The sequence below is a fragment of the Polypterus senegalus genome, chromosome 13, assembly GCF_016835505.1.
Source record: "Polypterus senegalus isolate Bchr_013 chromosome 13, ASM1683550v1, whole genome shotgun sequence".
Lineage (NCBI taxonomy): Eukaryota > Metazoa > Chordata > Cladistia > Polypteriformes > Polypteridae > Polypterus > Polypterus senegalus.
Window position 1 is genome coordinate 150,958,319 of NC_053166.1, and position 27,168 is coordinate 150,985,486.

Consider the following 27,168-nt stretch of genomic DNA (forward strand, 5'->3'; position numbering starts at 1 on the left):
TCATGGAGGAGTGGAAGAGGATTCCAGTGGCAACCTGTGAAGCTCTAGTGAACTCCATGCCCAAGAGAGTTAAGGCAGTGCTGGAAAATAATTGGTGGCCATACAAAACATTGACACTTTGGGCACAATTTGGACATTTTTCACTTAGGGGTGTACTCACTTTTGTCGTTAGACATTAATGGCTGAGTGTTGAGTTATTTTGAGGGGACGCTGTACGCAGACTACTTGTGAGGGGTGTGCTCACTTTTGTGAGATACTGTATCAGTACCTGTGACACACAAAATAACACGACCACATCACAGCTCTTGGTTCTCTCCATGTAAAGCCTGTGTGTTCTTCCTTTTTTCCAAAAGACATTCCAGTCCTGTGATGGTGAGGCCTTTCTATTTTTTCCAGTTCAGTTGAGTTTGCAGTGCCATAGACTGCCATCCAGTCCAGAGTTGCCTCTTCGTTTGCACTAAGTACTGCTGGAATGGCTGCCCGAGCCTAATGGCCCTGTAATGGCAAAAGCAGTTACAGAACACGAATGAATTGGGTGTGTGTTTTGTCCCATCTACTAAAGATTTCTGGCTTGTGCCCCATTTTTCCAGGAACAGTTTAAGCTCCCAGAATCCTTGTTCTCAGAAAAGTGGATCCAGAAAATGGATGGATAAGTGTTCCTTTGTAGACCATTTATTGTGATTGGTTATTATAGTGTTTTTAGTGTTTCAGTCATGTAGAATGTGAAAGGCACTACATTCGGTACAAGCGTTCTTTCAAGTCCTTACAACTCGCGAGCAGTCAAAAAGAGTGCTGCACGTCTTGAAATCACTAAACTCTTTGTATGCTGGAGACCCAGTTACTAAATTGGGTTATGATGTGCTGGATTTCCAAATGGTGAGGGCACAGTTTGACATCTGGATAGAGAAGAGGCTCAAGGACAGTGTGTCTGTCAGTCATTTTGTAATCCACTTAGTCCTGAACGAGGTAGCAGGGGTCTACTGGAGTCTCTCCCAGTTAGCATTGGGCGCAAGGCAGGAACAAACCATTGACAGGGCGCCAGTCCATCACAGGGCAAACACACACACCCAGCACACACTAGTGCCAATTTAGGATCGCCAATTCACTTAATCTATTGGGAGCAAGCCATCGACAGTGTGCCAGTCCAACACAGGGCAAACACCCACCCACACACACACACACACACACACACACACTCACACACAGCAAGCACACACTAGTGCCAATTTAGCATCACCAATTCACCTAAACTCACACAGACACGGGGAGAACATGCAAACTCCATACAGGGAGGAGCCATGACGTGAACCCAGCTCTCCTTCCTGCAAGGCAGCAGCACTACCACAATGCCACCATGCCACCCTGGTCAGTATGTGATCTTTCCTTTTTATTTATTTTCAGCCTGCATGATGTTTGTAATGGAGACAGTAAACCACTGAAAATGTATGAGATGACTAAAGCCAGTATCCCATCGTCAGTGCAGTGCCATCCATCTTGACAGTCATTTCAGAGGAATGTACCAATATTTGTTTTCACGTGTACATTATAGATTGTTAAAATTCAATCAGGAGGATATAAAATGCAGTGAATCTGTCCGCCTTAATTGTATATGGTGCTTTTGACAGTAAGCGCTGTTTAGACATTTTACAAAGCAAACAGGAGTACAATACAAAGCAGCATAGTAGATTGTAGTAGTAATGAGGTACAAATTGCCAGAGGACATTGTATTTATAGAAGCCACTTGAACCGTTTAAACAATTTGCACATCTCAATAGCCTTGTTATTGTTGTTTGTTTTGATGCCGTTGATAGAATGGCGTCACCATTTAGTGCAGGGGTGGGCAGACTCAGTCCTCGAGGGCAGCAGTGAGTGCAGCCTTCCTGACGATCAGCAGCTCCTTTGAGCCTGTAATGGAACCGCTTACCTAACTATACACCTTGTTTACCTTCCTCTCACGTTTAAAAGAGCCCAGCAGAGTGAACGGAGTATTTCTGCACAGTGACAGGTACTAATTACCCCTTGATCCTTCACACGGAGCCTGTGAGCCTGTGGAGTGGAGGCCATCAGACACTTCCAGGTCTGGTTTAAACTGGATACAAATAACAGAGGCGTGATCGCAGAAGTAAAGCTGATCTCTTGTCAGAATCGTTAGAAAAACAAACACAAAAATAACTCGATACACATATAATATCAGATTGATTTGTTTTTGTAGTATGGGGGGAAAAAAGCAAAAAAAAAAACAAAAAACGCAACTTCTTGTGCATCTCCAGCATGGAGTTTTTCCCGCCACGGCCTTAGAATGAACCGCCATTGATTTTGATTTTTGTTTAATCTGTTGCATGTAAAGAAAGGCTGTGGCTTTAACATTTCATTCAGAGCAGTGGCTTTTTCTAGTTATATATTGTAGATATCAGAGATTTCCCCCCAAACAGCACAAAGAGTGTGTTTTGTCTCCATTGCCCTGGTTAGCTTGAGGGTCTTTTGGTGCCCCTGTGCTCGACTGGCCAATACATTAAGTGCGTCCTCAGTGGGAGAAGCATCATTGTTTCTCTTGTAGGGCGGCACGGTGGTGCAGTGGGTACAACAACAACAACAACAACATTTATTTATATAGCACATTTTCATACAAACAGTAGCTCAAAGTGCTTTACATATTAAAGAATAGAAAAATGAAAGACACAATTATAAAACAAAATAAATCAACATTAACATCGAATAAGAGTAAGGTTCAATGGCCAGGGGGGACAGAAAAAACAAAATCTGTAGGGATTCCAGACCATGATACCGCCCAGTCCCCTCTGGGCATTCTACCTAACATAAATGAAACAGTCCTCTTTGGATTTAGGATTCTCACGGAAGGGCTTGATGATGATGATGGTCACGTAGACTTCTTCCTTTTAATCCATCCATCATTGTTGGGTAGTGCTGCTGCCTCACAGTAAGGTTCGCTTCCCGGGTCCTCCCTGCGTGGAGTTTGCATGTTCTCCCCGTGTCTGCGTGGGTTTCCTCCCACAGTCCAAAGACATGCAGGTTAGGTGCTTTGGCGATCCTAAATTGTCCCTGGTGTGTGTGTGGGTGTGCCCTGTGGTGGGCTGGTGCCCTGCCCAGGATTTGTTCCTGCCTTGCATAATGTGCTGGCTGGGATTGGCTCCAGCAGACCGCCTGTGTTAGGATATAGCGAGTTGGGAAATGACTGACTGACTGTTTCTCTTGCTGTTCTAAAGGCAAAATGCTTTTAAAGATCAGACATCGTTTTCTGTTTGGTGGTTGCTGTTTTAATGTTTAGGATTCAATACTTAAGGTGAGATACCATTCATCTGATCTCCTTTCACTTATTATTTTTATTTACATGTTTTACATTGCATTTACTAATTTGGCTGACACCTTTATTCTACAGCTTCCTATATTTGAGATACAATTGGTTACGTTGCTTTTGCTTTTCCATTTAGGACACAGGCAGCTGAAGTGACTTGCTCAGGGTCAATAGGGGGATTTGAACCCACAACCTGAGTTTGAAGTTCCAAACCTAAAACTTTACAGCGTCCAGTTCAGAAATTAAATTTCAAACAGGGAATGCTGCATCAGTAAGGTGTGAGCCAACCGCTGCACTACTTTGTCAGTCTTTGTTTAAGATGCTGATGGCCACATAGTGTCAGCAGTGGGATTTGAATACACAACCTCAAGGTTCAAAGTCCAAAGCCTTAACCACTACACCACACTGCCATTTGGTCTTCAGACCTAGTCTGCTTATTCCATTTTAGTTTGTGAGGGCCAATTGAGTTTATTCATGCTTTCCTTTGCTGCTGTTTTAATGTTTTATCACACTTATTCATCACTTATTTTCCTCAGTCCATTTATCCATTGGAAGATCCTTCAGCACCCGTTCTTCTTTTACTTTTGTGCAAATTTGTCATCTTCATTCTCTTCAGTGTCTGTCCATGAGTACTTTATCCTTTGCTTTTTGTATTATTCCATTACTTGGTGATCTACACTCACCTAAAGGATTATTAGGACCACCATACTAATACGGTGTTTGACCCCCTTTCTCCTTCAGAACTGCCTTAATTCTACGTGGCATTGATTCAACAAGGTGCTGAAAGCATTCTTTAGAAATGTTGGCCCATATTGATAGGATAGCATCTTGCAGTTGATGGAGATTTGTGGGATGCACATCCAGGGCACGAAGCTCCCGTTCCACCACATCCCAAAGATGCTCTATTGGGTTGAGATCTGGTGACTGTGGGGGCCATTTTAGTACAGTGAACTCATTGTCATGTTCAAGAAACCAATTTGAAATGATTCGAGCTTTGTGACATGGTGCATTATCCTGCTGGAAGTAGCCATCAGAGGATGGGTACATGGTGGTCATGAAGGGATGGACATGGTCAGAAACAATGCTCAGGTAGCCTGTGGCATTTAAACGATGCCCAATTGGCACTAAGGGGCCTAAAGTGTGCCAAGAAAACATCCCCACACCATTACACCACCACCACCAGCCTGCACAGTGGTAACAAGGCATGATGGATCCATGTTCTCATTCTGTTTACGCCAAATTCTGACTCTACCATTTGAATGTCTCAACAGAAATCGAGACTCATCAGACCAGGCAACATTTTTCCAGTCTTCAACTGTCCAATTTTGGTGAGCTCGTGCAAATTGTAGCCTCTTTTTCCTATTTGTAGTGCAGATGAGTGGTACCTGGTGGTGTCTTCTGCTGTTGTAGCCCATCCGCCTCAAGGTTGTGCGTGTTGTGGCTTCACAAATGCTTTGCTGCATACCTCGATTGTAATGAGTGGTTATTTCAGTCAAAGTTGCTCTTCTATCAGCTTGAATCAGTCGGCCCATTCTCCTCTGACCTCTAGCATCAACAAGGCATTTTCGCCCACAGGACTGCCGCATACTGGATGTTTTTCCCTTTTCACACCATTCTTTGTAAACCCTAGAAATGGTTGTGCGTGAAAATCCCAGTAACTGAGCAGATTGTGAAATACTCAGACCGGCCCGTCTGGCACCAACAACCATGCCACACTCAGAATTGCTTAACTCACCTTTCTTTGCCATTCTGACATTCAGTTTGGAGTTCAGGAGATTGTCTTGACCAGGACCACACCCCTAAATGTATTGAAGCAACTGCCATGTGATTGGTTGATTAGATAATTGCATTAATGAGAAATTGAACAGGTGTTCCTAATAATCCTTTAGGTGAGTGTACAAGTTCATTTCTTACCCACTCTTAAAAATGTCTTTCCATTTTTCTTTAGCCTTGCTCCTCAAGGTTTATGCTTGCACACATTCCTATAGAGCATGCAGTACTGATTTTCTCCAGAGTGTTTAGGAGATACTTACTGTAGTTCTTCTCTTTTTAAAGGATGAGTTTGGCATTTTTCAAGTCTAAGTTCTTTCTTCACAAACCTGGTATAGATGCATTTGCTATGAGAAATTGAGTTATAAAGGTAAATGTTTTCTGTAGATTTTAAAAATGCCTACTGCTGGCATTTTACCTTGAAGTTTATATTGTGCATCTTAGCCTTTCTCTCTTGTTCTGTCCTGGTTAGATCCGCTTTACTACTCTCTGAAGAGAATGCTGGACATCTTTGTATGAAGCCTTTAGTTTCTTGGCAATTTAATGCAAGGAATTCATTCACTGTCATTTTGCAGATTTAACAATTGACTGACATTATTTCCTTGTATTAGCCAGTTTCAGATATGACTTTAATCGAACTCTGCCACTAAGGCCACATTCATGGAGTCGTCGTTTTACTTGATTAAAAATCTATCTATCTATCTATCTATCTATCTATCTATCTATCTATCTATCTATCTATCTATCTATCTATCTTGCCTACTATGCTAAATTATCTTTCTATCTATATCTATCTATCTATTATATAGTGCCTCTCATATCTATCTATCTATCTATCTATCTATCTATCTATCTATCTATCTATCTATCTATCTATCTATCTATCTATCTATCTATCTATCTATCTATCTTATCTATCTCAATAGCTTTAGGCTCAAGGCTGTGTGGGCATCAGTTTATAGCAGGGTACACTCAAGCACTCACCCGCTCTCAAAAATTGGACCAGTTAATCTAAACTACGTGTATTTGGAATATGGAATTGGAGTTTGTGGAGATAAAGGCACACAGAAACAGGGAAGACTTTGTACATAGAAGACGGCTCCTAGGATGAGATTTGATCCCATGTTTGCGGGACTGTCGGGCAGCAGCACTAATCACTACTTTACTGTATGGGGCCTTAACCACTTTATCAAAATTGAAAAAATAGACAGATTTTATTTCACCTCCTAATGTACTTAATTTGATGGCAAGATGCTGTTGTAAAATCAGGTTTTCCTAAAAAAAAAGAATAAAGAAAATACCTTTATATATTATTGTTTAAATTTTCTTTTTCTTTTTTCATTTATTTATTTATTTTTTCTCTGTTTAGTTGACCTCCGACCAGCCATCTATCTATCATATAGTGCCTTTCATATCTATCTATCTATCTATCTATCTATCATATAGTGCCTTTCATATCTATCTATCTTGCCTACTATGCTAAATTTATCTATCTCAAAAACAAGAACATTTCTGGTTGATTCCAAACTCTTGACTGCTAGCTTATATTGTATTAATTCTCCCCATTAATCCCATGTCACTTTGCTTTGCGTTTTCCAGTTTTTCAGTTTAGTTGTCTTTCTGTAAAGTGCTGGTGCGATAAAGGCCACTGTTTATTTTTCTGTGGTCTTTATAGTTTTACTCTTTAAGCAGTATGAAGTGTAGCTGCTGCATCTTTTCTAGGTTTCCAAAATCGAGCTGCTACTGAGTTGGCAAGGTAGGATCCAGTCAAGCTTGTAACAAAAGAAATTTCTTAGTCCAGTAAAGTTTGTTATGAAAAGGTGTAATGAACATTTTTAAAAAGGAGCAAATCACAAAATTCAGAAAAAGTTATTACACACACAGAATAAAACCAAAAAAGGGTTCTTCTCTGTTTCATTACAATCTTAGCTTTCTCCTGTTAAACTTTTGTTACTTTCTATACTTAAAGGTTGTAAATTTTCAGTGGCAAACTTACATAGTCTTCACCTTAGTACCTCAGTACGTTCAAGACATTCATTATGTTGATACATTCAGCACAGTTTGAAACTGTTTGCCCTCAATGCCCTACCAACAGCAAGGCAGATCCTAAACCTTACTCGTCTGTAGTCAGAATGACAAGAAATCATTAGAATATTTGATTTTCAATTTAGCTCGTTGAGGATATAATAGAACCTCCCGCTGACTGTGCACTAGCTGGCGCATTGGACTGGCTCATCCGTAAAGTGACTTTCATCAAATTAATGTTTCTGTAGTTGTATCTTTCAGTTCTCCCTTTTATCGAATATTGTGATATGGTGCTCAGATACGTACCCGTGTGCTTTGCTATGTGTCAGTGGATTTTTCACTGTGGGTTTTAAGGAACTAAAGGTCATTTTGCCACTGTCTTCATCATTCAGCATGTTTTGGCAAGTCAATGTGTTAACCATTTACCGGTGACAGGAACAGGAATCTTGTCTGCTAAGTCACTGCATGCATTACCTGGATTATTTGTTTCACTGGGCAGTACTTGATTGATGAGGGCTCTTCAGGCTATCTAGAACTACTAGGCAGGTATAATAATTTCTTTTAAATGGAAATGGAAATCGGCAAAAACTTAAAACATACATCAGGGGATGAATATTACCCTGTTTCAGTCATTACCCAGAATACATACTTCATCCATAATCTAACCCACTTATCCAGTTCAAGGTTGGTGGCTATTATGTATTTACTTATTTATTTAAAGAGCTTTTGTAAAAGCCAAATTTTTCTCTGGGGACAAATAAAATATCTATCTATCTATCTATCTGTCTATCTATCTATCTATCTTGCCTACTATGCTTAATTATCTATCTATCTATCTTGCCTACTATGCTAAATTATCTTTCTATCTATCTATCTATCTATCTATCTATCTATCTATCTTGCCTACTATGCTAAATTATCTATCTATCTATCTATCTATCTATCTATGCTAAATTATCTATCTAAATTATCTTTCTATCTATCTATCTATCATATCTATCTTGCCTACTATGCTAAATTATCTATCTATCTATATCTATCTATCTATTATATAGTGCCTCTCATATCTATCTATCTATCTATCTATCTATCTATCTATCTATCTATCTATCTATCTATCTATCTATCTCAATAGCTTTAGGCTCAAGGCTGTGTGGGCATCAGTTTATAGCAGGGTACACTCAAGCACTCACCCGCTCTCAAAAATTGGACCAGTTAATCTAAACTACGTGTATTTGGAATATGGAATTGGAGTTTGTGGAGATAAAGGCACACAGAAACAGGGAAGACTTTGTACATAGAAGACGGCTCCTAGGATGAGATTTGATCCCATGTTTGCGGGACTGTCGGGCAGCAGCACTAATCACTACTTTACTGTATGGGGCCTTAACCACTTTATCAAAATTGAAAAAATAGACAGATTTTATTTCACCTCCTAATGTACTTAATTTGATGGCAAGATGCTGTTGTAAAATCAGGTTTTCCTAAAAAAAAAGAATAAAGAAAATACCTTTATATATTATTGTTTAAATTTTCTTTTTCTTTTTTCATTTATTTATTTATTTTTTCTCTGTTTAGTTGACCTCCGACCAGCGCCAGGAAATGACCCAGTACAGGCAACGTGCTGTGGAGCTCGAAATGGAGAGACAGGGAGTACGACGGAGTACGCTGTTGACTAGGGTTCAAAAGATCCTCGACAGCGTGCAGGTGAGTAGAAATGTGCAAAACACGGAGTCCCTTGGCATTCTGCCACACAAAAGACCTTCAAATCAAAGAGCGATTTCCGCAGATGCTTAATTTGGTAGTAAAATAGTATCATTTTATGTTACAGGAGTACTGAAAAATGAATATATACAGTTATTAATACAAAAACATCTCGGACTTTTGAATGGGGTGTCACTTTCTAGACTGCTTTATTTCGAAATGTTTCTGGATCAATCCACACCTTGGGCTCACTGTGTGATTTTGAGCAAGTCATATCTCACGTCTGTGCTCCAGCCCTAATAAAAATATACATGTGAGCCGTTAACATCTGTACTTGTAAAGATCCTTGGGATGGTGCTTACAGTAGAAAGGTGCTATGAGACACAGAAGTGTTTTCCTTTACAGGATGCAGAAAGATTGTTTTAAAAGCAAATAAAGGGACTTGCTGCATACTTTGACATCTACTTGAGGCCTTCCTGAAACTTTAAAAAGATTTCCAAGTGATCTTAGCCTCCACCCTACTTGGTTAACATCTGCTTTTGCCGCATGCTTCATAGGGGTACTTGGTCACCATGTAGTACCCAAATTAGTCCAGGGGTCAAAACTGTTTGGGCTGGGAGGGCCCATACTGGAAGTATGTTGTCGTTTTTTTTTTTTTTTTGTTGCTTAGTGTTGGCTTGGTTAACTTTTTGTTTTTCATTTACAGTCCACCTGACTGTAATGACTAAAGCCTGCCGGCATCCCGGCTTACAACAGAAGCTGTTAGCAGTTAACCCCCAGGCTGCACAAGTAGCCCAAACTGCCTGTTTGTTTGCTTCTGTCTGCATGGTAACCAAGCAAGTGTACGAGGAGTGAGAAAGTCCCTCGAGTGTCTGCGCCCTCCACCTTCAGAGTGTCATGGGTTGATAATGAAATGAGGCTAATTAGAGATGCATAAATCACATCCATCAAACTTCTAGTTTCTGGAATATAATCGGATTTCTTGTAACCTGTTTTTAAATGGCAAAGCCACTTTTAGGAAAGGGTTGTTATAAGACCTGTTTGAAGGGACTTGATGCTCTCATCTTTAAAGATCTGACAAACCTTGATGTCCTATCACATTCTTAAAAAAAAAAAAAAAAAATCTTAAGTTTGAATTGATTTATAGAATTGTCCCAGAAAATACAGGACATCTTCTCACCATAATTAATGGTATCATAAACAAATAAATAGTTGGATGTTAGAAATGACTGTGGTAGCTTGACGGTCGTCACAAAAGTAGGACACTTAGGTGTTTTCTTAAAGACATGGTGGCATACTGTGATCATGGCAACTTTTATTTGCACATCTGTATTCTGTTAAGTGAAAAGCATTTCCTAATAATAGTAATCATGATATGCTGCTGAGAGCAGGAGGTGCAGCTGTTGTAGCTCTTACAAGCGGCGGAGTGCCTGAGACATCGATACACCAACAATACCAACTGATTTCTTGTGTAACCCAAAATCGCACAAGGAATGTCTCATTGGACTTTAACGGGCCCTTGTTTTTTGACAGGCCCCCCTGCCTTGACTCTCTAAGAATGTTTGTTTCTAACAAAGTACTAAAATATACTGTACTAGCCGCTCCCCGTGGCTCCTCCCATGTAGTAGTGAAACAGGGCAAACTTTAAAAATGGATAAACAAAACGGTATTGCTAGCTTAGCGGAGGCAAGTTACGCTCCAAAACACAGAGGTAGACCGACTCGCCACTCCTGACGTCGCGCTTCACCCTCTCCTCGGCCGGTAGCCTCTGTCTCGGATTAATGTGAATATATCGCTCCTGCAAGCAAATTATGATTCTTAGCAAGATGAGAGAAGTCGCAAAATCAACCGGAATGTTCAAGCAAATTCTAGAAAAACACCCGATCTAAACCCGTTAAGTAGTTCTCTTGTTTGCTAGCTAAGCAGATGTAAGATACGCTCCGAGGCTGGAGTATGAATAAGGAGGTTCTCGCCCGCTGCGTCTCTCTCGGATTTGCGCAAAAAAATCAGTACCGTAAATGAACTATGATACTTATCACGATGAGAGAAGTCGCAAAATCAACCGGAATGTTCAAGCAAATTCTAGAAAAACACCCGATCTAAACCTGTTAAGTAGTTCTCTTGTTCGCTAGCTAAGCAGATGTAAGATACGCTCCGAGGCTGGAGTATGAATAAGGAGGTTCTCGCCCGCTGCGTCTCTCTCGGATTTGTGCAAAAAAATCAGTATCGTAAATGAGCTATGATACTTATCACGATGAGAGAAGTCGCAAAATCAACCGGAATGTTCAAGCAAATTCTAGAAAAAAATCTGATCTAAATCCATGAAGTAGTTCTCTCGTTCGCTAGCAAAGCGGAGGTCAGGTTGCGTCCCGTCCCGTCCTCCTTCCCTCGGCCTGGTGCATTTCTGTTGGATTTGCGCAGTTAAATCCGTACTGCAAGCGAACTATGATACTTGGCGTGATGAAAGAAGTCGCAAAATCAACCGGAATGTTTAAGCAAATTATCGAAAAAAACCCAATCTAAATATGTTAAGTAGTTCTCTCGTGAAAAGCAGACAGACAGACAGACAGAGATTGGAAAGGCACTATATAAATAAGATTTATTATTATTATTATCCATCCATCCATTATCCAACCCGCTATATCCTAACTACAGGGTCACGGGGGTCTGCTGGAGCCAATCCCAGCCAGCACAGGGCGCAAGGCAGGAAACAAACCCCAGGCAGGGCGCCAGCCCACCGCAGTTATTATTATTATTATTATTATTATACACCTGTGCATCGGCACCATCAAGTATCTGTGTTTAAAAATATTTACAGAGATTAATGAGAGGGGAATTGGAAGGAGTGTTAGGTTTAAATCTGCACTGGTCCACAAAACACATGGATGATGTTTTCAGGTAAAGAAGCTCTATAGTGCAATTCAAATTTCTCTTGGATGAATAAAAAGCACCAACAAGCCAAATAGTTAAATACCAAGTTTCGTTATCTGCAACGCCTGAGTTCTAATTGGGAAACCAGTTGGAATGAAAACCTGCAGCCACTGCGGCCCTCCAGGACTGTGATTGAGGACCCCTGTTCTATTTCCACTGTATACACAGTATATAGCATGTGGGTGAAGAATAAGGCAGGGTTCAAAATTTTGACTTTAAGATTCCAATTGATAAGCACCTTTTGTGTGTGCATGTGTGTCGCTGTGTGAATCTGTGGACTCAATAACTCGAAAACAATGCATGAAAATGAAACCTGCCACAGTCAGTAACATTATATTATGGTAGATGTCTATTGGTTTTGAACAAACCCAGCCACAGTATATTTGGCTTTGCAGATAATTTTGTGTTTTTTCTCACATTTTAATGCCCCACGTATGGCACAGTTGGGGTAGAAGAATATATACATTTTTTAGCAAGGTTTGTACAAAAATGCCGTCCTGCCATATTCCATCCATTCATTATCCAACCTGCTATACCCTAACGCAGGGTCATGTGGGGTTCTGCTGGAGCCAATCCCAGCCAACACAGGGAACAAGGCAGGAACAAACCCCGGGCAGGGCGCCAGCCCACTGCAGGGCACACAAACACACACTTGGGACAATTTAGGATCACCAATGCACCTAACCTGCATGTCTTTGGACAGTGGGAGGAAACCAGAACACCCGGAGGAAACCCACACAGACAATGGAAGAACATGCAAACTCCATGCAGGGCAGCGAACCCGGGTCTCCTAACTGCAAGGCAGCAGCTCTACTCCTGCGCCACCGTGCCACCCCTCCTGCCATATTTTACTAGTAAAATAATTGAATGTGTGAAAATTTGATATGCATGAACTGTGAAATTCTCTTGATTTCTTTTTGCATTTTAAAAATGCAGGTCTTATGCTAGGGTGGCACGTTGGCACAGTGGTAGCAATGCTGCCTTGCTGTAAGGACACCAGGGTTCATGTCCCAGGTCCTCCCTGCATGGAGTTTGCATGTTCTCCCCATTTCTGCATGGGTTCCCTCCCACTGTCCAAGGACATGCAGGTTAGGTGAATTGGCGACACAAAATTGGCCCTATTGTGTGTGGGTGGTTGTGTGTTTGCCCTATGATGATCTGGCACCCTGTCCATCCCCTTCACCACAAGCCTGGTTAGGATTAAGTGGGTTACAAAATGACACGACATGGAATAATTATGCTAGTGACATACTGGATGACTGGCACATTGGCATCTGACTTTGTGGCACAGAATGTACAGATTGTAAAAGAGGGTATTCTGCTTTTACCGCTTTTCTTCTTCCTTTAATTAGTGTGCATTTGTTAATAATAAGGCATTTTTTCTTTGTATTTTCTGTCAGGTATTTCCATTAAAAAACAGACTGAAACTTTCAGCCTTTTTTTCATCTGATAATTTAATTCTTTTTGTTTTCTTTCTCACGCAGGTCCGAAAAGGACCAAAATCAGGAAAACAAGACTCCACTCCAGTTAGCTGCTCTTCAAAGTGCGAAACAAAGAATGGCTTCACCCTCCTTCCTGATATGAACGGGCTGCCCATATCAAAAGTGGCTAGTGGAAGTTCTAGGACGTCTAATGTGGAGCACACTGCTGAACAGCAGCTTCATTCTGCTGCAACGTATGCCGAGAAGAAGTATCCCCTCACTGAAACTTCCTGCCAAAGGCTGGAGCAGACAGAGGATGTAAAGAATACTGGTGTGAGCCTCCACAGCTTGCTAAGAAAGTCTCGGGAATATGTAGAATTGGAACAGGGCCGTTGGGAGAGCCGGGCTGTCCAGAAGTCGATTCACGGTGAAAGCCTTTCAGATAAGGAGAATGAGAATAGCAGTGCAACTGAGGACCCACATGAAAAGAACTTGTTCTTTATTCGTAATATGAACCATGGCTATGTCCCTGCTGGGCAAGATTCCCGGACCTCTTCCTTTCCTGGAATGTCTGCCATTCATAATCGAAGAGGATCTGATTCTGATAGCTCAGAGTTGATTTCTATTCTGCCCCGTAGCCTCACTGGCTCCTATGCACGTCTGCCAAGTCCGGAGCCTAGTTTGAGCCCCAGGATGCACCGCAGGCGGCCACGACCTCTGTCTGCAGGGAATATTGTCTTAACACATCCATTAAGTTGTACTGAACTTAGCCCGGCACCAGACAGAATGCTGAAGATACAACAAGGGGAGAGTCCTGTGCCTTCACAATCCAGGCCTACAGTGCCGACTCCAGTGAGAGAAGCTGAGCTCACTGTGGCCCAGTCTACCAGCGAAGCAATCAAATTAAAGGCGGCTACCACGAGTAACAAGAGACACAGCAGCTTAGGTATTGGCATGTGGGAAGACGAGGCTAGCAGCTTTGCCAATTTCCAAGAGACTGCAGGTTTCCGCCAGCGCTCGCACACAATGGACAATCATGGCTCACTTGGCAGCCTCAAGAATGGAAAACAGTCTTCCGGAATTTATGGAAGTCTGCCGAGAAGGTCTCAACCCCGACACTCCCCTGTCTTGCTCAATAAATCGTATGATGTAGAGAATCCATCACCCATCCTTCTAAGGGCACAGCAAGGGTGCCCAGGAATGAAAGAGGACCTGGACGCTACCAAGAGACAGCTAGACCTGGATTCTCAAGGGATGGTGGATTGTGAGGATCAGACAACCCAGGGCAACAAAGGAGAAGCATTTGAGAGTAAGTTGAGTTGGAACAGGATGAGGGGGTGAGATACAAATTAGAGGAGAAGACTCTGTCAATAACATCCATGAATTTACCATATTGCCTCGGTACTCTGATATCTCCTTCGTATAGGCCACCTTTGCAGAGTTACATGCACAGCGAGACAAAGTGTACTGCACTTTAAGGAACACTGATGCAGATATTTAGAAGTCTGGCAGTTCGTGACATAGCCAGCTTGTCATTTCTGCAGCAGTAGTTGGCACATAATCCAAGAAGTGAGCAAACGTTTGTGACAAAACTGATAACAGTCAAGGAAATATAAGCATGGTTCACATTTTACCAGAATGCACCAAAAATATTGTGTTTACAGGAAACCAAATCAGAACCTCGCATTTTTTACCACGTATAGGTTTCTCCCATTTTTACTTTCTCGTATAAAAAGTATAGGGAAAGTATTGTAATCGTCCAAAAATTCAATTTCACAATTTTGATGAATCTCAAAGTTTCAGACCTCTCCGAATCCGATTTACTTTCTCGTAGAGAAAGCATTGTTATCGTCCAAAAATTTGATTTCCAGAGTTTGATGAATCTTGACATTTTAGACCTCCCTGAGTCTGAAAATACCATTTTTGAAATTATGCCTGTTTGTGTATGTAAACACAATAACTTAGCATGTACAGGTTTTTCTCCCATTTTTACTTTCTCTCATATGAGGTATAGGGAAAGTATTTTAATCGTTCAAAAATTCAACCTCGAGATTTTGATGAATGTCGGCGTTTTAGACCTTCCCGAGTCTGACTTACTTTCTCTTAGGGAAAGTATTGTAATCGTCCAAAAATGTGATTTCAAGATTTTGGTGAATCTCGACGTTTCAGACCTCCCCAAGTCTGATTTACTTTTTAGTAGGGAAAGCATTTTTATCATCCAAAAATTCAATTTCGAGAGTTTGATGAATCTCGATGTTTTAGAACTCCCTGAGTCTGAAAATACCATTTTTGGAGTTATCCGTGTGTATATGTATGTAAACATGATAACTTAACATGTATAGGTTTTTCTCCATTTTTACTTTCTCGTATACGACATATAGAAAAAGTATTGTAATCGTTCAAAAATTTGATCTCGAGATTTTATGAACCTTGACATTTTAGACCTCCCGGAGTCCGATTTTCTTTCGCGTAGGGAAAGTATTGTAATCTTCCAAAAATGTGATTTCGACATTTTGATGAATCTCAACATTTTAGACCTCCCTGAGTCCAAAAATACCATTTTTGGAATTATGCCTGTGTGTGTAAACATGATAACCTGAGTATGCTTTCACGTAGGTCAACCAAATATTGCATACAAGTATTAGGTAGAAATGTAGATTTCTATGAACTTTTGAGCTATTTCCGCTAACCGGAAGTGGTAATTTTTTATTCATGCAGCTGCAGATTCTGATTTACTCGACTTTACTTTGTTAATAATTGTTCAATATATAATTAATTTGATCTGATTTGTTGTTGATGGTTCTTTAATGTACATAATATAAATATATAATCATTGTCTTGCGGGTTACTCCTCAGATATCCATCCCCATATCTGAATATACGAGAAAGTTTAGGAAAGACCACTCCCCGATTTTTTTTATTTTATTTTTTTTTTCTAATAAATTGCCGCTGTGATCATTTTTATTTCACTTTTTTTTGTGTGTGTGTGAGGCTTATGGTGGCAACATTCCAAGCTGGACTGACCTGGCCACCCTATCCCCAACAACTTCCTTCATCTTATCCTGGGGAATTCCCGGGTGAGTTCAGATCATTTGAGCGATATACTCCTTCCAGCATGACCTAGGTCTTCTCCCAGTAGGTCATACCTGGTACATCTCAATCGGGAGACACTCGGAGAGCATCATAATTATATTTCCCAGCCACTTCAAATGACTGTACTCAATGGGGAACAGAAAACAGTTCTACCCAGAGATTCTCTGAGTTGCAGCTAGTAAGCCCAGCAGCCCTGCGCAGGGACATCATCCTGGCACTCATGATCTCATTCGGTGCTTTTTAAGAAACTGTGTTTCTGAAGATATGTTCTCATTAGAGGTTTACCCATGGCAAATTGGTTTAAAGGTAGTGGCCAGGCAAACGATCCATAGATAGATAGTTATATTTATTCAGCACCTCCAAGCGCTTTACATAGACAGTTGGGTGCCACTTCAACCACCACCAATGTGTAGCATACACCTAGATGATACCATTTTGTGCCAGCATGCTGACCACACATTAGCTATTAGGTGGTGAAGGAGTGAGAGAGCGACAGTTAGGCAGTTAGAGACAGGGAGTGATTAGGGAGCCAGAATGAAGAAGGTCATGGTTGGCAGTTTAGCCAGTATATCAGAATACATCCTGCTCTTTTTGAAGAATACCCAAGGATCTTTTATGACCATCAGGATTCAGGACCTTGGGTTTGCGTTTCATCTGAAGGATGGCACCAATTCTTACAACACAGTGTCCCTGTCACTGCACTGGGGCATTGGGATCCACACACAGACCACATAAGCGCCTCCTGCTGGCTTCATCAACACCTCTTTCTAGTTGTCTTAACATCCAAGCACTGGCTAGATCTAAACACACTTAGCTTCAGGTGGATTACCAGTTCTGAAGTGCAGGTCGTATGGCTGCTGACTGTAATAATAATCAGTAATCCACAAGTGACCCTTACCAATGTTTCCATTAAATCAATGACAGCCTCACCCATCACGCTGATGCCAAGATCCACTCTTGGAGACAAGCCTGAGATTATTGTTTGAACATTGAGCATCTCATGGCCAAGCACCCACAAGTCAAAGGGACAGGGTGAGAGTCACGGGCAGTGCAAGTCGGGTGGCACAGGTTTTGACTCAGGTTTTTAATGTAGTTTAGTTAATATTTCCTACAAAGAAGTGAATTCATTCTTATTTATGCCTTTTTTTTTTAAATGGTGTTTTCTTCTCGCTCAATGCTGATTCATGCCTTAAGAAGTTTTGAGTATTCCACATACCATTTTAATGAAGAGCCACTCACCAATTTAGTCAAAAGTCACTTTGCCAAATTCAGCCTGCATATGCACCATGAGGACTCCAGGTTTACAGTTAGTTCTATAATTTTACATGTCTAATAAATATTCTTCCGAACCCCAAGTTTCAAAACAATGAAGTAAATAGAAATTTCCTGACATTTGCAATAGTCTCACAGAGCCAGTTGTATAATATACACATCTGGAGACGACCATAAATGAATTTTGCTTAAAAGTGGGTGGGGATAATGAGACGGCTCGCCGAGTGTCACATTTCTAAACCAATCCAACGCCTCCGGAAAGTGGCACTCATAGTAGGGGCGGTGATTTTGAAATGCAAAGAGCAATGGTGCACTCTTTAACCTAATCCTACAGAGAGCAAGCTTCTGAATGCAACTACATGCACATTTCAAAGATACGTACACTCAAGTAAACCATACAGTGGCATAGCCAGTGGGTTTGACAGAAAGAGAAGATCAAACTAAAAAGAAAACGCACACAACCTTCTCCTACCCTACATTGAGCTGTATGATAAAAAACGCCCACTCTGATTTCCCATTTATCTATTCTATATATTTTATGTATATGTGTGTGTGTATATATATATATATATATATATATATATATATATATATATATATATATATATATATATATATATATATATATATATATATATATATATATATATATATATACATACAGTGGTACCTTCGTATACGTCCTTAATCCGTTCCAGATCTTTGGACATATACCAAACGAATTTTTCCCATAAGAAATAATAAGAAAATGATTAATTCGTTCCCATGAAAAAAAAAAATCCTATTGTTATTGGCATATTATACATTGATGGGGTTGTATAAAATAATTTAAACACTGCTTAATACTAAAATACATAAATACAAAAGCAATTAGATGAAATAAATGAAAATGACTTGTCCGATAACAATGAGTTTAATTTTACTGCACAACAAAGGAGAGTGTTACAGCTCTTCCAAAGGAGCCTCTTCAGGCAAATGTGAAGCACTGCCGTTGTTCTTCTTCTGGCAGTCTTCAATCCAAATCCCTAAAGCAGATTCCATCCAGACTACTGCCTTATTACATCCACTTACAACTCGTTTTGCACCCTGGTTAAAAGGACACTGCGGCCTTAGATCTTATATTCCTTTCCTACTTTTTAAATAATCGTAGTCTTCAACAAATCCAAAACGTTTACCTTTTCGGCAGTCATTAACATCTTCCGTTGGCGCTTGGGCACGGCCCCTGAAGCAGCGGCAGGAGCAGATCGTTTTGGAGCCATAATGAAGGGCTTGACTATGCACAAAGATAAAACACAAAAGAGCACAAAAGTTAACTCTTTACACAGTGAAACACGTTGATGCTGAATGAGTGAGACGAGACTTCCTGGTTAACAGTGCATTCAGGACGCAGGAACTTAACTGCGTGCTCTGATTGGTTAGCTTCTCAGTCATCCGCCAATAGCGTACTGCCTGTACTGAGGCAAGATGGCAGTTTTAAAGGGCTGGAAGGGAAGTGACGTCATCTATGCCGGAACTGGGAGTGGTGTCCTTGTGCCCGGGAGTGGTGTCCTTGTGCCCGGAAGTGATGTCCTTGGGGCCGGCAACAGGCGGGATTTCCCGGAAAAGGTCTGCAAGGGACTGAGAGAGATAGTCAGTACACTCCTAATATATATATATGTTATCTGTATGTTATCTATATAATATCTATATCTATATAATATCTATATCTATATCTATATGTTATCTATATATATTATTTATATATGTTATCTATATATATATATATATGTATGTATATGTATATGTATATATACATACATACACACATACACTGTGAGTGGAAAAAAAACACACCAAAATGTTTTTCATCACATCTTCAACAATAGTCGGCTGATTTACTTAATGTTTGATACAAAGTGTATGTAATATGTTTTCCAACAACAGTTGTATTAATTATTCACATCAAACAAACAACATCGCTGCACTAGCTTATTGAACTTAAGTCTTCGTGTTTCGGTCTTCTGTACTGAAACCCATTTTTATCTGCAAATTTAGCAAGGGTCAAACTTGTTTACAAACTTCATTGTCTGTGTTCACATGTATCCATGGCAACCAAATTTATAAATAAGTAAGATCTTATACTGCTTTGACCAGGCTTTGACACAAGTTTATACAATGTTCCAAATTTTATCAAAATCGGCCGACTATTGTTGAAGATGTGATGAAAAACATTTTGGTGTGTTTTTTTTCCACTCACAGTGTATATATATATATATATATATATATATATATATTGTGTATGTATGTTCCAGCATCACTTGTGAACAGCTGGAGCGATTTTCATGAAACTTGGTATACGCGTTTCTTATTGGGCGACTTAAAATACTGTATGGTGGAATCAACCCTAACCCACCACTCCTTTAAATTAGGACTAATTTAGGACAGATTGAAAGGATACCTGAGCTAATTTATAAATTAATAGGATGGGTATTTCCGGTAAAATAAAAATTTAATATGTAGAGCAAGTGTACCCATGCGTTTGCCTTTGGGCTCTAATCCCCTACCCTAATCCACACCCTTTTGGGTAGGGTGAGGGGGGTGATCTTATGCTCTTGTATGCATGTTATCATCCAGTTGACACTCCGAATGACCACCAGAGGGCGAACTGGAGGCGACTGCCACCACCGCGCCCCTGTTGCTTTTGAAATTAAATAGAGTTGGCCGGCTACGAGCGTCAACTGGATGATAACGTACACACAAGACTGTAAGACAAGCACATTAGTGAGTCTTCATTGTTTGTTAATTTATTTTTAAAGTTGTGTGGTTTTTTTAATTATATTTTTTTCAAACAATTAAAAAAAAAAACAACACTTTATTTTCCTCCTGGGCAACGGTGGGTATTTCAGCTAGTGTGTTATAACCGCAGCAGCATGTCAAGTTAAGACCTAGCAAGCTATTTTAAGACACCATTGATGACTTCTTGTCCCTGCTTTTCTTGTACGTGTATTTCACAGTGCTACTTTTTAGGAATCCCCCCCAACTCCTTTATTTAATCTTAGTTCAGCTCATTGGCATCCTTAAAAGACCACCTTCTGTTTAGTCTGTGATCTTTTATTTAAAGATTGTATTCTAGTTCCTGTCAGCTAATTACTACTCAGGGTGTTTATTGTCATTGATAAATGTGTACATTTTTGTAACAGTCTGGATTTGAATGAAGCAGGGTGACAGGATATTTTTTTTCCACTTGTTTATTATGTTTTTACTTTGTAGGCGAGGTGATAATAAAGAGGCAGATACTTGCTTTGGCATCGGCAAGGCGTCGGATGGAAGAGGAACATGCAATGCAGCTCTCGCTTCTGTTTGCTGAGCAGCAGAGAGAAAAAGAAAGGCTTGTGCAGGTACTGCTCTGGCTAAACCTTACGTGTGTGTCACAACTATTAAAAGAAGCTGCTAATCAGAATTTAAAACTTGCAAGTCCGTAGTCTGTCTCTCTTGTTCAGTGGCACTACTGAATTCAGCATGGCCATATTTTGCATAAGATTTGTATTTCACAGGGGAGACGCAGTCCCTAAAAAAGTCATTTTAAATAGACAGATAGATAGATACATACTTTATTAATCCCAAGGGGAAATTCAGAAATTTTCATTTTTTCACAGACTTCAACTGGCTAATCCTTTCACAGGGCACAGCCAACCCCAAACAAGCAGCTGAAGGACATAAAAGTGGAATATTACTGAAAAACAGAATTTACTGAAGTTTTAGGTAGACACATTTTATATGTCCCCAGGGGGAAATATAGCCTTTTACAGAAGTCTTTTAAATGCATAAATAGACACAACTGAAAGACAAAAGAAAAGTTCTGCCTTGGCAGTCCCATTCCCAGTCCAAGTGAGGGGCGTATTGCTGTTGTTATAAAGGAGCCCCCCGGTTGCATTTCTTGACGTTGGTGGGTCACAGAGAGGATGTACAGCTTTGTTCATAATGGCACTCAGTTTTGTTTTAATTTTCTCCTTTCTTACTACCCCCAGAGTGACGAGTTATGATTTTCAGAAAGACAGCACGTCATTGAATTAAAATCCCTGATCAAACATTAAAAACAGGACCGTGAACATGTTATGCATTATTGGGGGTCTTGGCTCATCTGTCCAAGTGACATAATTTGAAGAAAAGTTCCAAAGGCGGGATGGCTTAATACATTCCAAAAAAGCTACATTTAGATCTTAATCTGTCATAATAGACAAGTAGCAGGATGTATTAACAGATGTAAAGAGGGACAAACACAAGGAAAAAGGTTTGGGAGGATCCACCCCGTATATTGTGAGACTTGGGTTGAAAAAGAACTGCGTGATACTCCACCGAGTAGTCTGTTGAGACCGACTCACAAACAGGGCCTGTCTGCAGAGCAAAGGTGGTAGACTTTTATAGCTGAGGGAAAGGAAGAGGCGGGTCATCTGGAGGAGGAGAGGAAGTGAGGTCATCAAGGAGGTGTGGTCTGATGCTGAAAGAGGAAGACGATTAGGTCTTACTGCTTGTATAACAATGGTAGAAGTAGCATTAGCACACCTGACTGTGCCCAATACCTGCATGTCAGCATTAGCTAGACCCCCCTGCAGCCTCCCATGCGTACGTTTGTAACACAGCCTAAATGATCATTGTTGTTCATGCTTCTGTCTGTAACCAGAACATTCTGACAAGTTCTTGGTGAATTAAAAATAGTCTTTTGTCCAATCTTTAGCACTTCTGTATGTTGTAGTTTGTATGTGAATGATTAAACTTGAAAGGGGTCTTCACTTTCTGCTTAGAGGTCATGGTTTCTATATTAGATAACAGGATTTTCCTGACAAAAACTTGTAGCGGGGCCACATAGGTATTGTGTTGCACCCAGTCGCGTCTCGTCTCAGCTCCCGTTTAAACTAATGTGTGTCTGTTTAAATGTCCTCCCCGTAATAAGAAACAGGGAAGGGTGTTGGGGGGAGGCAGTGACCCCCTTGGACACGTCAGGACCGGGATTTGACCAGTTACATCATTATTATTATTAGCTCATCATTATTTAAACCGTCAGGAGGGAAAGAAGAGGAAGAAGGAGAAAGACGGAGATTTCATTGACCAACAACCGCACATCATTTTCTGCCACCATTTACCTTGCGCCTTGTTCCAGTTTTGCTTTTCATTCAGCCGGAATAACAACAGCCCATCATTGCCAGAAACCCTGGGGTTGGACGTTATTATCCGCGATTTGCTGAGGAAGCATGGTGAGGTTGTTCTATTTTTCTGAAAGATTCAAACGCATCTATTTTTGATCAGTCATCCGTATGGACAGTGATTTAACCAGACTCAATTTCACGTTCATTGTCATTCAGTACTCATTCATTGATATTATTTGTGTTTTGTGTTTGTTATACGTTTGGGTGGTTACCTACCAGGTAACGCTTGTGGTTGGTCAGCAAGTCGGCAAACATCCGGCATTGTGCCCTCTTTCAGTTGCGAGAAGCAGATCATAGGATGGTGGAATAGTTTACTGTCAAATAATACAAAGGAGAAGCAGATTATATTATTTGACAGTAAACTATTCAACCATTGCAGACCAACAACAAGCATTACCTGGTAGGTAACCACCCATATAATCAGATTGTGATTCAGACTACGAATGCCATGAGTGTAATTACCCCGATCTACATGCTGTCAAATAAACGAACTACACGCCGTGGCACAACGTAAAGAGGCTTCACCTCTGACGCTGACATCCGAGGTTTGATCCCCAAGAGGGGGTGCAGTGAGTGTGTACGCCTGATGAGCCCAGAATTAGGGTGAAACACATGCCGTGTACTCTCCATTTTAGAATGCAGGGCAGGTGCTGCCATCTATCGGCAACAAAAAGATTTTTTTGTGAATTCTCTATGTAATAAACTTAAGTTATAGCGTAATGAAAATTTCATAATTAGATCTGGACCACCCTATATATATAGATATATAGATAGATATAGATATATATACAGGGTGGTCCAGATCTAATTATGCAGATCCAGATCGTCTGGATGACTTTGATTTATGCGGGGACGATTCCAGTTTGGCGTGAAGACGATTCTTCATGTTGTCAGTTTGCACACTTCTCGATGGTCCGGGATTTTTCAGGTGATTTTCTGTGTGATAAACTTAATAAGTTATAGAGTAATGAAAATTGCATAATTAGATCTGGACCACCCTATCTATATATATATATATATATATATATATATATATATATATATATATAGATATATATATAGATATATATATATATATATATATATATATATATATATATAGATATATATATATAGATAGATATATATATATATATATATATATATATATATATATATATATATATATATATATAGATATATATATATATATATATATATATATATATATATATATATATATAGATATAGATATAGTGCATCCAGAAAGTATTCACAGCGCATCACTTTTTCCACATTTTGTTATGTTACAGCCTTATTCCAAAATGGATTAAATTCATTTTTTCCTCAGAATTCTACACACAACACCCCATAATGACAACGTGAAAAAGTTTACTTGAGATTTTTGCAAATTTATTAAAAATAAAAAACTGAGAAATCACATGTACATAAGTATTCACAGCCTTTGCCATGAAGCTCCAAATTGAGCTCAGGTGCATCCTGTTTCCCTGATCATCCTTGAGATGTTTCTGCAGCTTCATTGGAGTCCACCTGTGGTAAATTCAGTTGATGTGACATGATTTGGAAAGGCACACACCTGTCTATAGAAGGTCCCACAGTTGACAGTTCATGTCAGAGCACAAACCAAGCATGAAGTCAAAGGAATTGTCTGTAGACCTCCGAGACAGGATTGTCTCGAGGCACAAATCTGGGGAAGGTTACAGAAAAATTTCTGCTGCTTTGAAGGTCCCAATGAGCACAGTGGCCTCCATCATCCGTAAGTGGAAGAAGTTCAAACCACCAGGACTCTTCCTAGAGCTGGCCGCCATCTAAACTGAGCGATCGGGGAGAAGGGCCTTAGTCAGGGAGGTGACCAAGAACCCGATGGTCACTCTGTCAGAGCTCCAGAGGTCCTCTGTGGAGAGAGGAGAACCTTCCAGAAGGACAACCATCTCTGCAGCAATCCACCAATCAGGCCTGTATGGTAGAGTGGCCAGACGGAAGCCACTCCTTAGTAAAAGGCACATGGCAGCCCGCCTGGAGTTTGCCAAAAGGCACCTGAAGGACTCTCAGACCATGAGAAACAAAATTCTCTGGTCTGATGAGACAAAGATTGAACTCTTTGGTGTGAATGCCAGGCGTCACGTTTGGAGGAAACCAGGCACCGCTCATCACCAGGCCAATACCATCCCTACAGTGAAGCATGGTGGTGGCAGCATCATGCTGTGGGGATGTTTTTCAGCGGCAGGAACTGGGAGACTAGTCAGGATAAAGGGAAAGATGACTGCAGCAATGTACAGAGACATCCTGGATGAAAACCTGCTCCAGTGCGCTCTTGACCTCAGACTGGGGCGACGGTTCATCTTTCAGCAGGACAACGACCCTAAGCACACAGCCAAGATATCAAAGGAGTGGCTTCAGGACAACTCTGTGAATGTCCTTGAGTGGCCCAGACTTGAATCTGATTGAACATCTCTGGAGAGATCTTAAAATGGCTGTGCACCGACTTCCCATCCAACCTGATGGAGCTTGAGAGGTGCTGCAAAGAGGAATGGGTGAAACTGGCCAAGGATAGGTGTGCCAAGCTTGTGGCATCATATTCAAAAAGACTTGAGGCTGTAATTGCTGCCAAAGGTGCATCGACAAAGTATTGAGCAAAGGCTGTGAATACTTATGTACATGTGATTTCTCAGTTTTTTAATAAATTTGCAAAAACCTCAAGTAAACTTTTTCACGTTGTCATTATGGGTGTTGTGTGTAGAATTCTGAGGAAAAAATGAATTTAATCCATTTTGGAGTAAGGCTGGAACATAACAAAATGTGGAAAAAGTGATGCGCTGTGAATACTTTCCGGATGCACTGTAGATAGATATACGTGGATACAGTATATACGTAGAAAGAGATTTATTTTACGTCGGGCATTTGTATTATTGTTTTTGTCATAGTGCTTCATTTAATATATTTTTACACTTTTTTATCTATCTGCCTTTGTTTACTAGTCTTTAAATTGTCGATTGGGGAAGAGGGAAAATATTAATTGTCAGAGGTATGGCTTGGTATTGGTAAGTTTCTCAGTAATTCATCCAGGCCACAGGAGTCGGCCATTACAAACTGTATACATCTCAATGTGCTGCGCATATATACTGTAAATGGAAGCTAAATATGTGTTAATAACTATATATAGCAGTAACAGATAATCATTTGTAAAGGCATATTGTCACAAAATCAAAGAAGCCACAGAAAGGTTTGGGGCAGCCACCCGTATATTATTCCCTGGCTGCAAAAATGGTTTTTAAAGGTTTGTAGTGATGTGTACAGATTGAAGTCCAGAACAGAACTCAGGGGATGGAGGAAAGGTGGCAGTTTTAAAGGTCAGTGTAGGAAGTGACATCAAAGGGGCAGGAACTGGAAGGGTCTTCATCCATAGGCTCGCACCCGGAAGTGATGTCCAAGAGGCTGGAACCAGGAATGACGTTATCAAGGCCAGGTGGAAGTTCCTGTGAACGGTGTACAGAAAACGAGAGAAAGAGTCAGTGCACTCTGCCACCTCCCATTCTGGCTCGGAATTATTCTCATTTAAGCCCTTTACCTGCCTCCCATGTACATGTGTGACAATATAAAGCATAAATTACCGTGACATTCTGTTTTTTTTAATGGTGTGGAAAAAGGTGATAGTTTACACTTTCATAATTATCAGCAAAACCAAGGAATTGGTGATTGACTTTTGCTGCACCAAAGAGCCTCAATGCGTTGTCCGTATTCAGGGAGTGGATGTAGAAGTGGTGCACTCTTATAAGCACTTGGGGGTCCACATCAATGACAGATTGGACTGGTCTCGTAACACAGAGGAGCTGTAGATAAAAGAGCAGAGCAGGCTGCTTTTCCTTAGGAGACTGCGTTCTTATAATCTGGGAAGTGACATCCTTCGCATCTTCTACAACTCTGTGATGGCCAGTGCAATTTTTCTATGCTCTGGTGTGCTGTGCTGGTAACATCACTTCAAGAGAGGCCCACCGAATCAAAGAACTGATTAAAAGGGCAGGCTCAGTTATGGGGTGCACTCTGGATACCCTAGAGGTAAGTAGAGAAGGAAAGAATGAAGACAAAACTGAGTGCCATTATGAACAATGCTGCACATTCTTTCTCTGATACACTAACACTGAGGATTTTCAGCCAACAAATTAATCAGCAAAAGTGTGTGAAGAAATGTGAACTGCCTTTCCCAAGGCGTCTTCCATTTTTGTTTTCCCCTACAAGGTTTTTTTTGGGGAGTTTTTCCTTGTCTTCTTGGAGAGTCGAGGCTGAGGGGCTGTCAAAAGGCAGGCCCTGTTAAAGCCCATTGCTGCACTTCTTGTGTGATTTTGGGCTACTATACAAAAATAAATTGTATTGCAGTGTATTGTATACCAAAAGGCGATACGCTTGCATACTGCCTCACTGGGACTGGCACTACCAAGTCAGGTGTGTTTTTTGTTTC

The 27,168-nt window shown here is 40.6% G+C and overlaps 1 protein-coding gene across 3 annotated transcripts in view; it reads left to right on the plus strand.

Annotated features, from left to right (window-relative positions):
• LOC120542496 (centriolar coiled-coil protein of 110 kDa-like) overlaps positions 1 to 27,168 on the plus strand; it is a 68,522-nt gene that overhangs the window by 17,741 nt on the left and 23,613 nt on the right. For all 3 annotated transcript variants that reach the window (XR_005636194.1, XM_039775006.1, XM_039775005.1), the window contains exons 3-5: positions 8,687 to 8,815; positions 13,228 to 14,473; positions 20,779 to 20,906. Coding sequence is in view for 2 of the 3 variants with exons in the window: in XM_039775006.1 (XP_039630940.1) it covers positions 8,687 to 8,815; positions 13,228 to 14,473; positions 20,779 to 20,906 (1,503 nt within the window). In the remaining variant the exon portion in view is untranslated. The remainder of the gene's footprint in view (positions 1 to 8,686; positions 8,816 to 13,227; positions 14,474 to 20,778; positions 20,907 to 27,168) is intronic.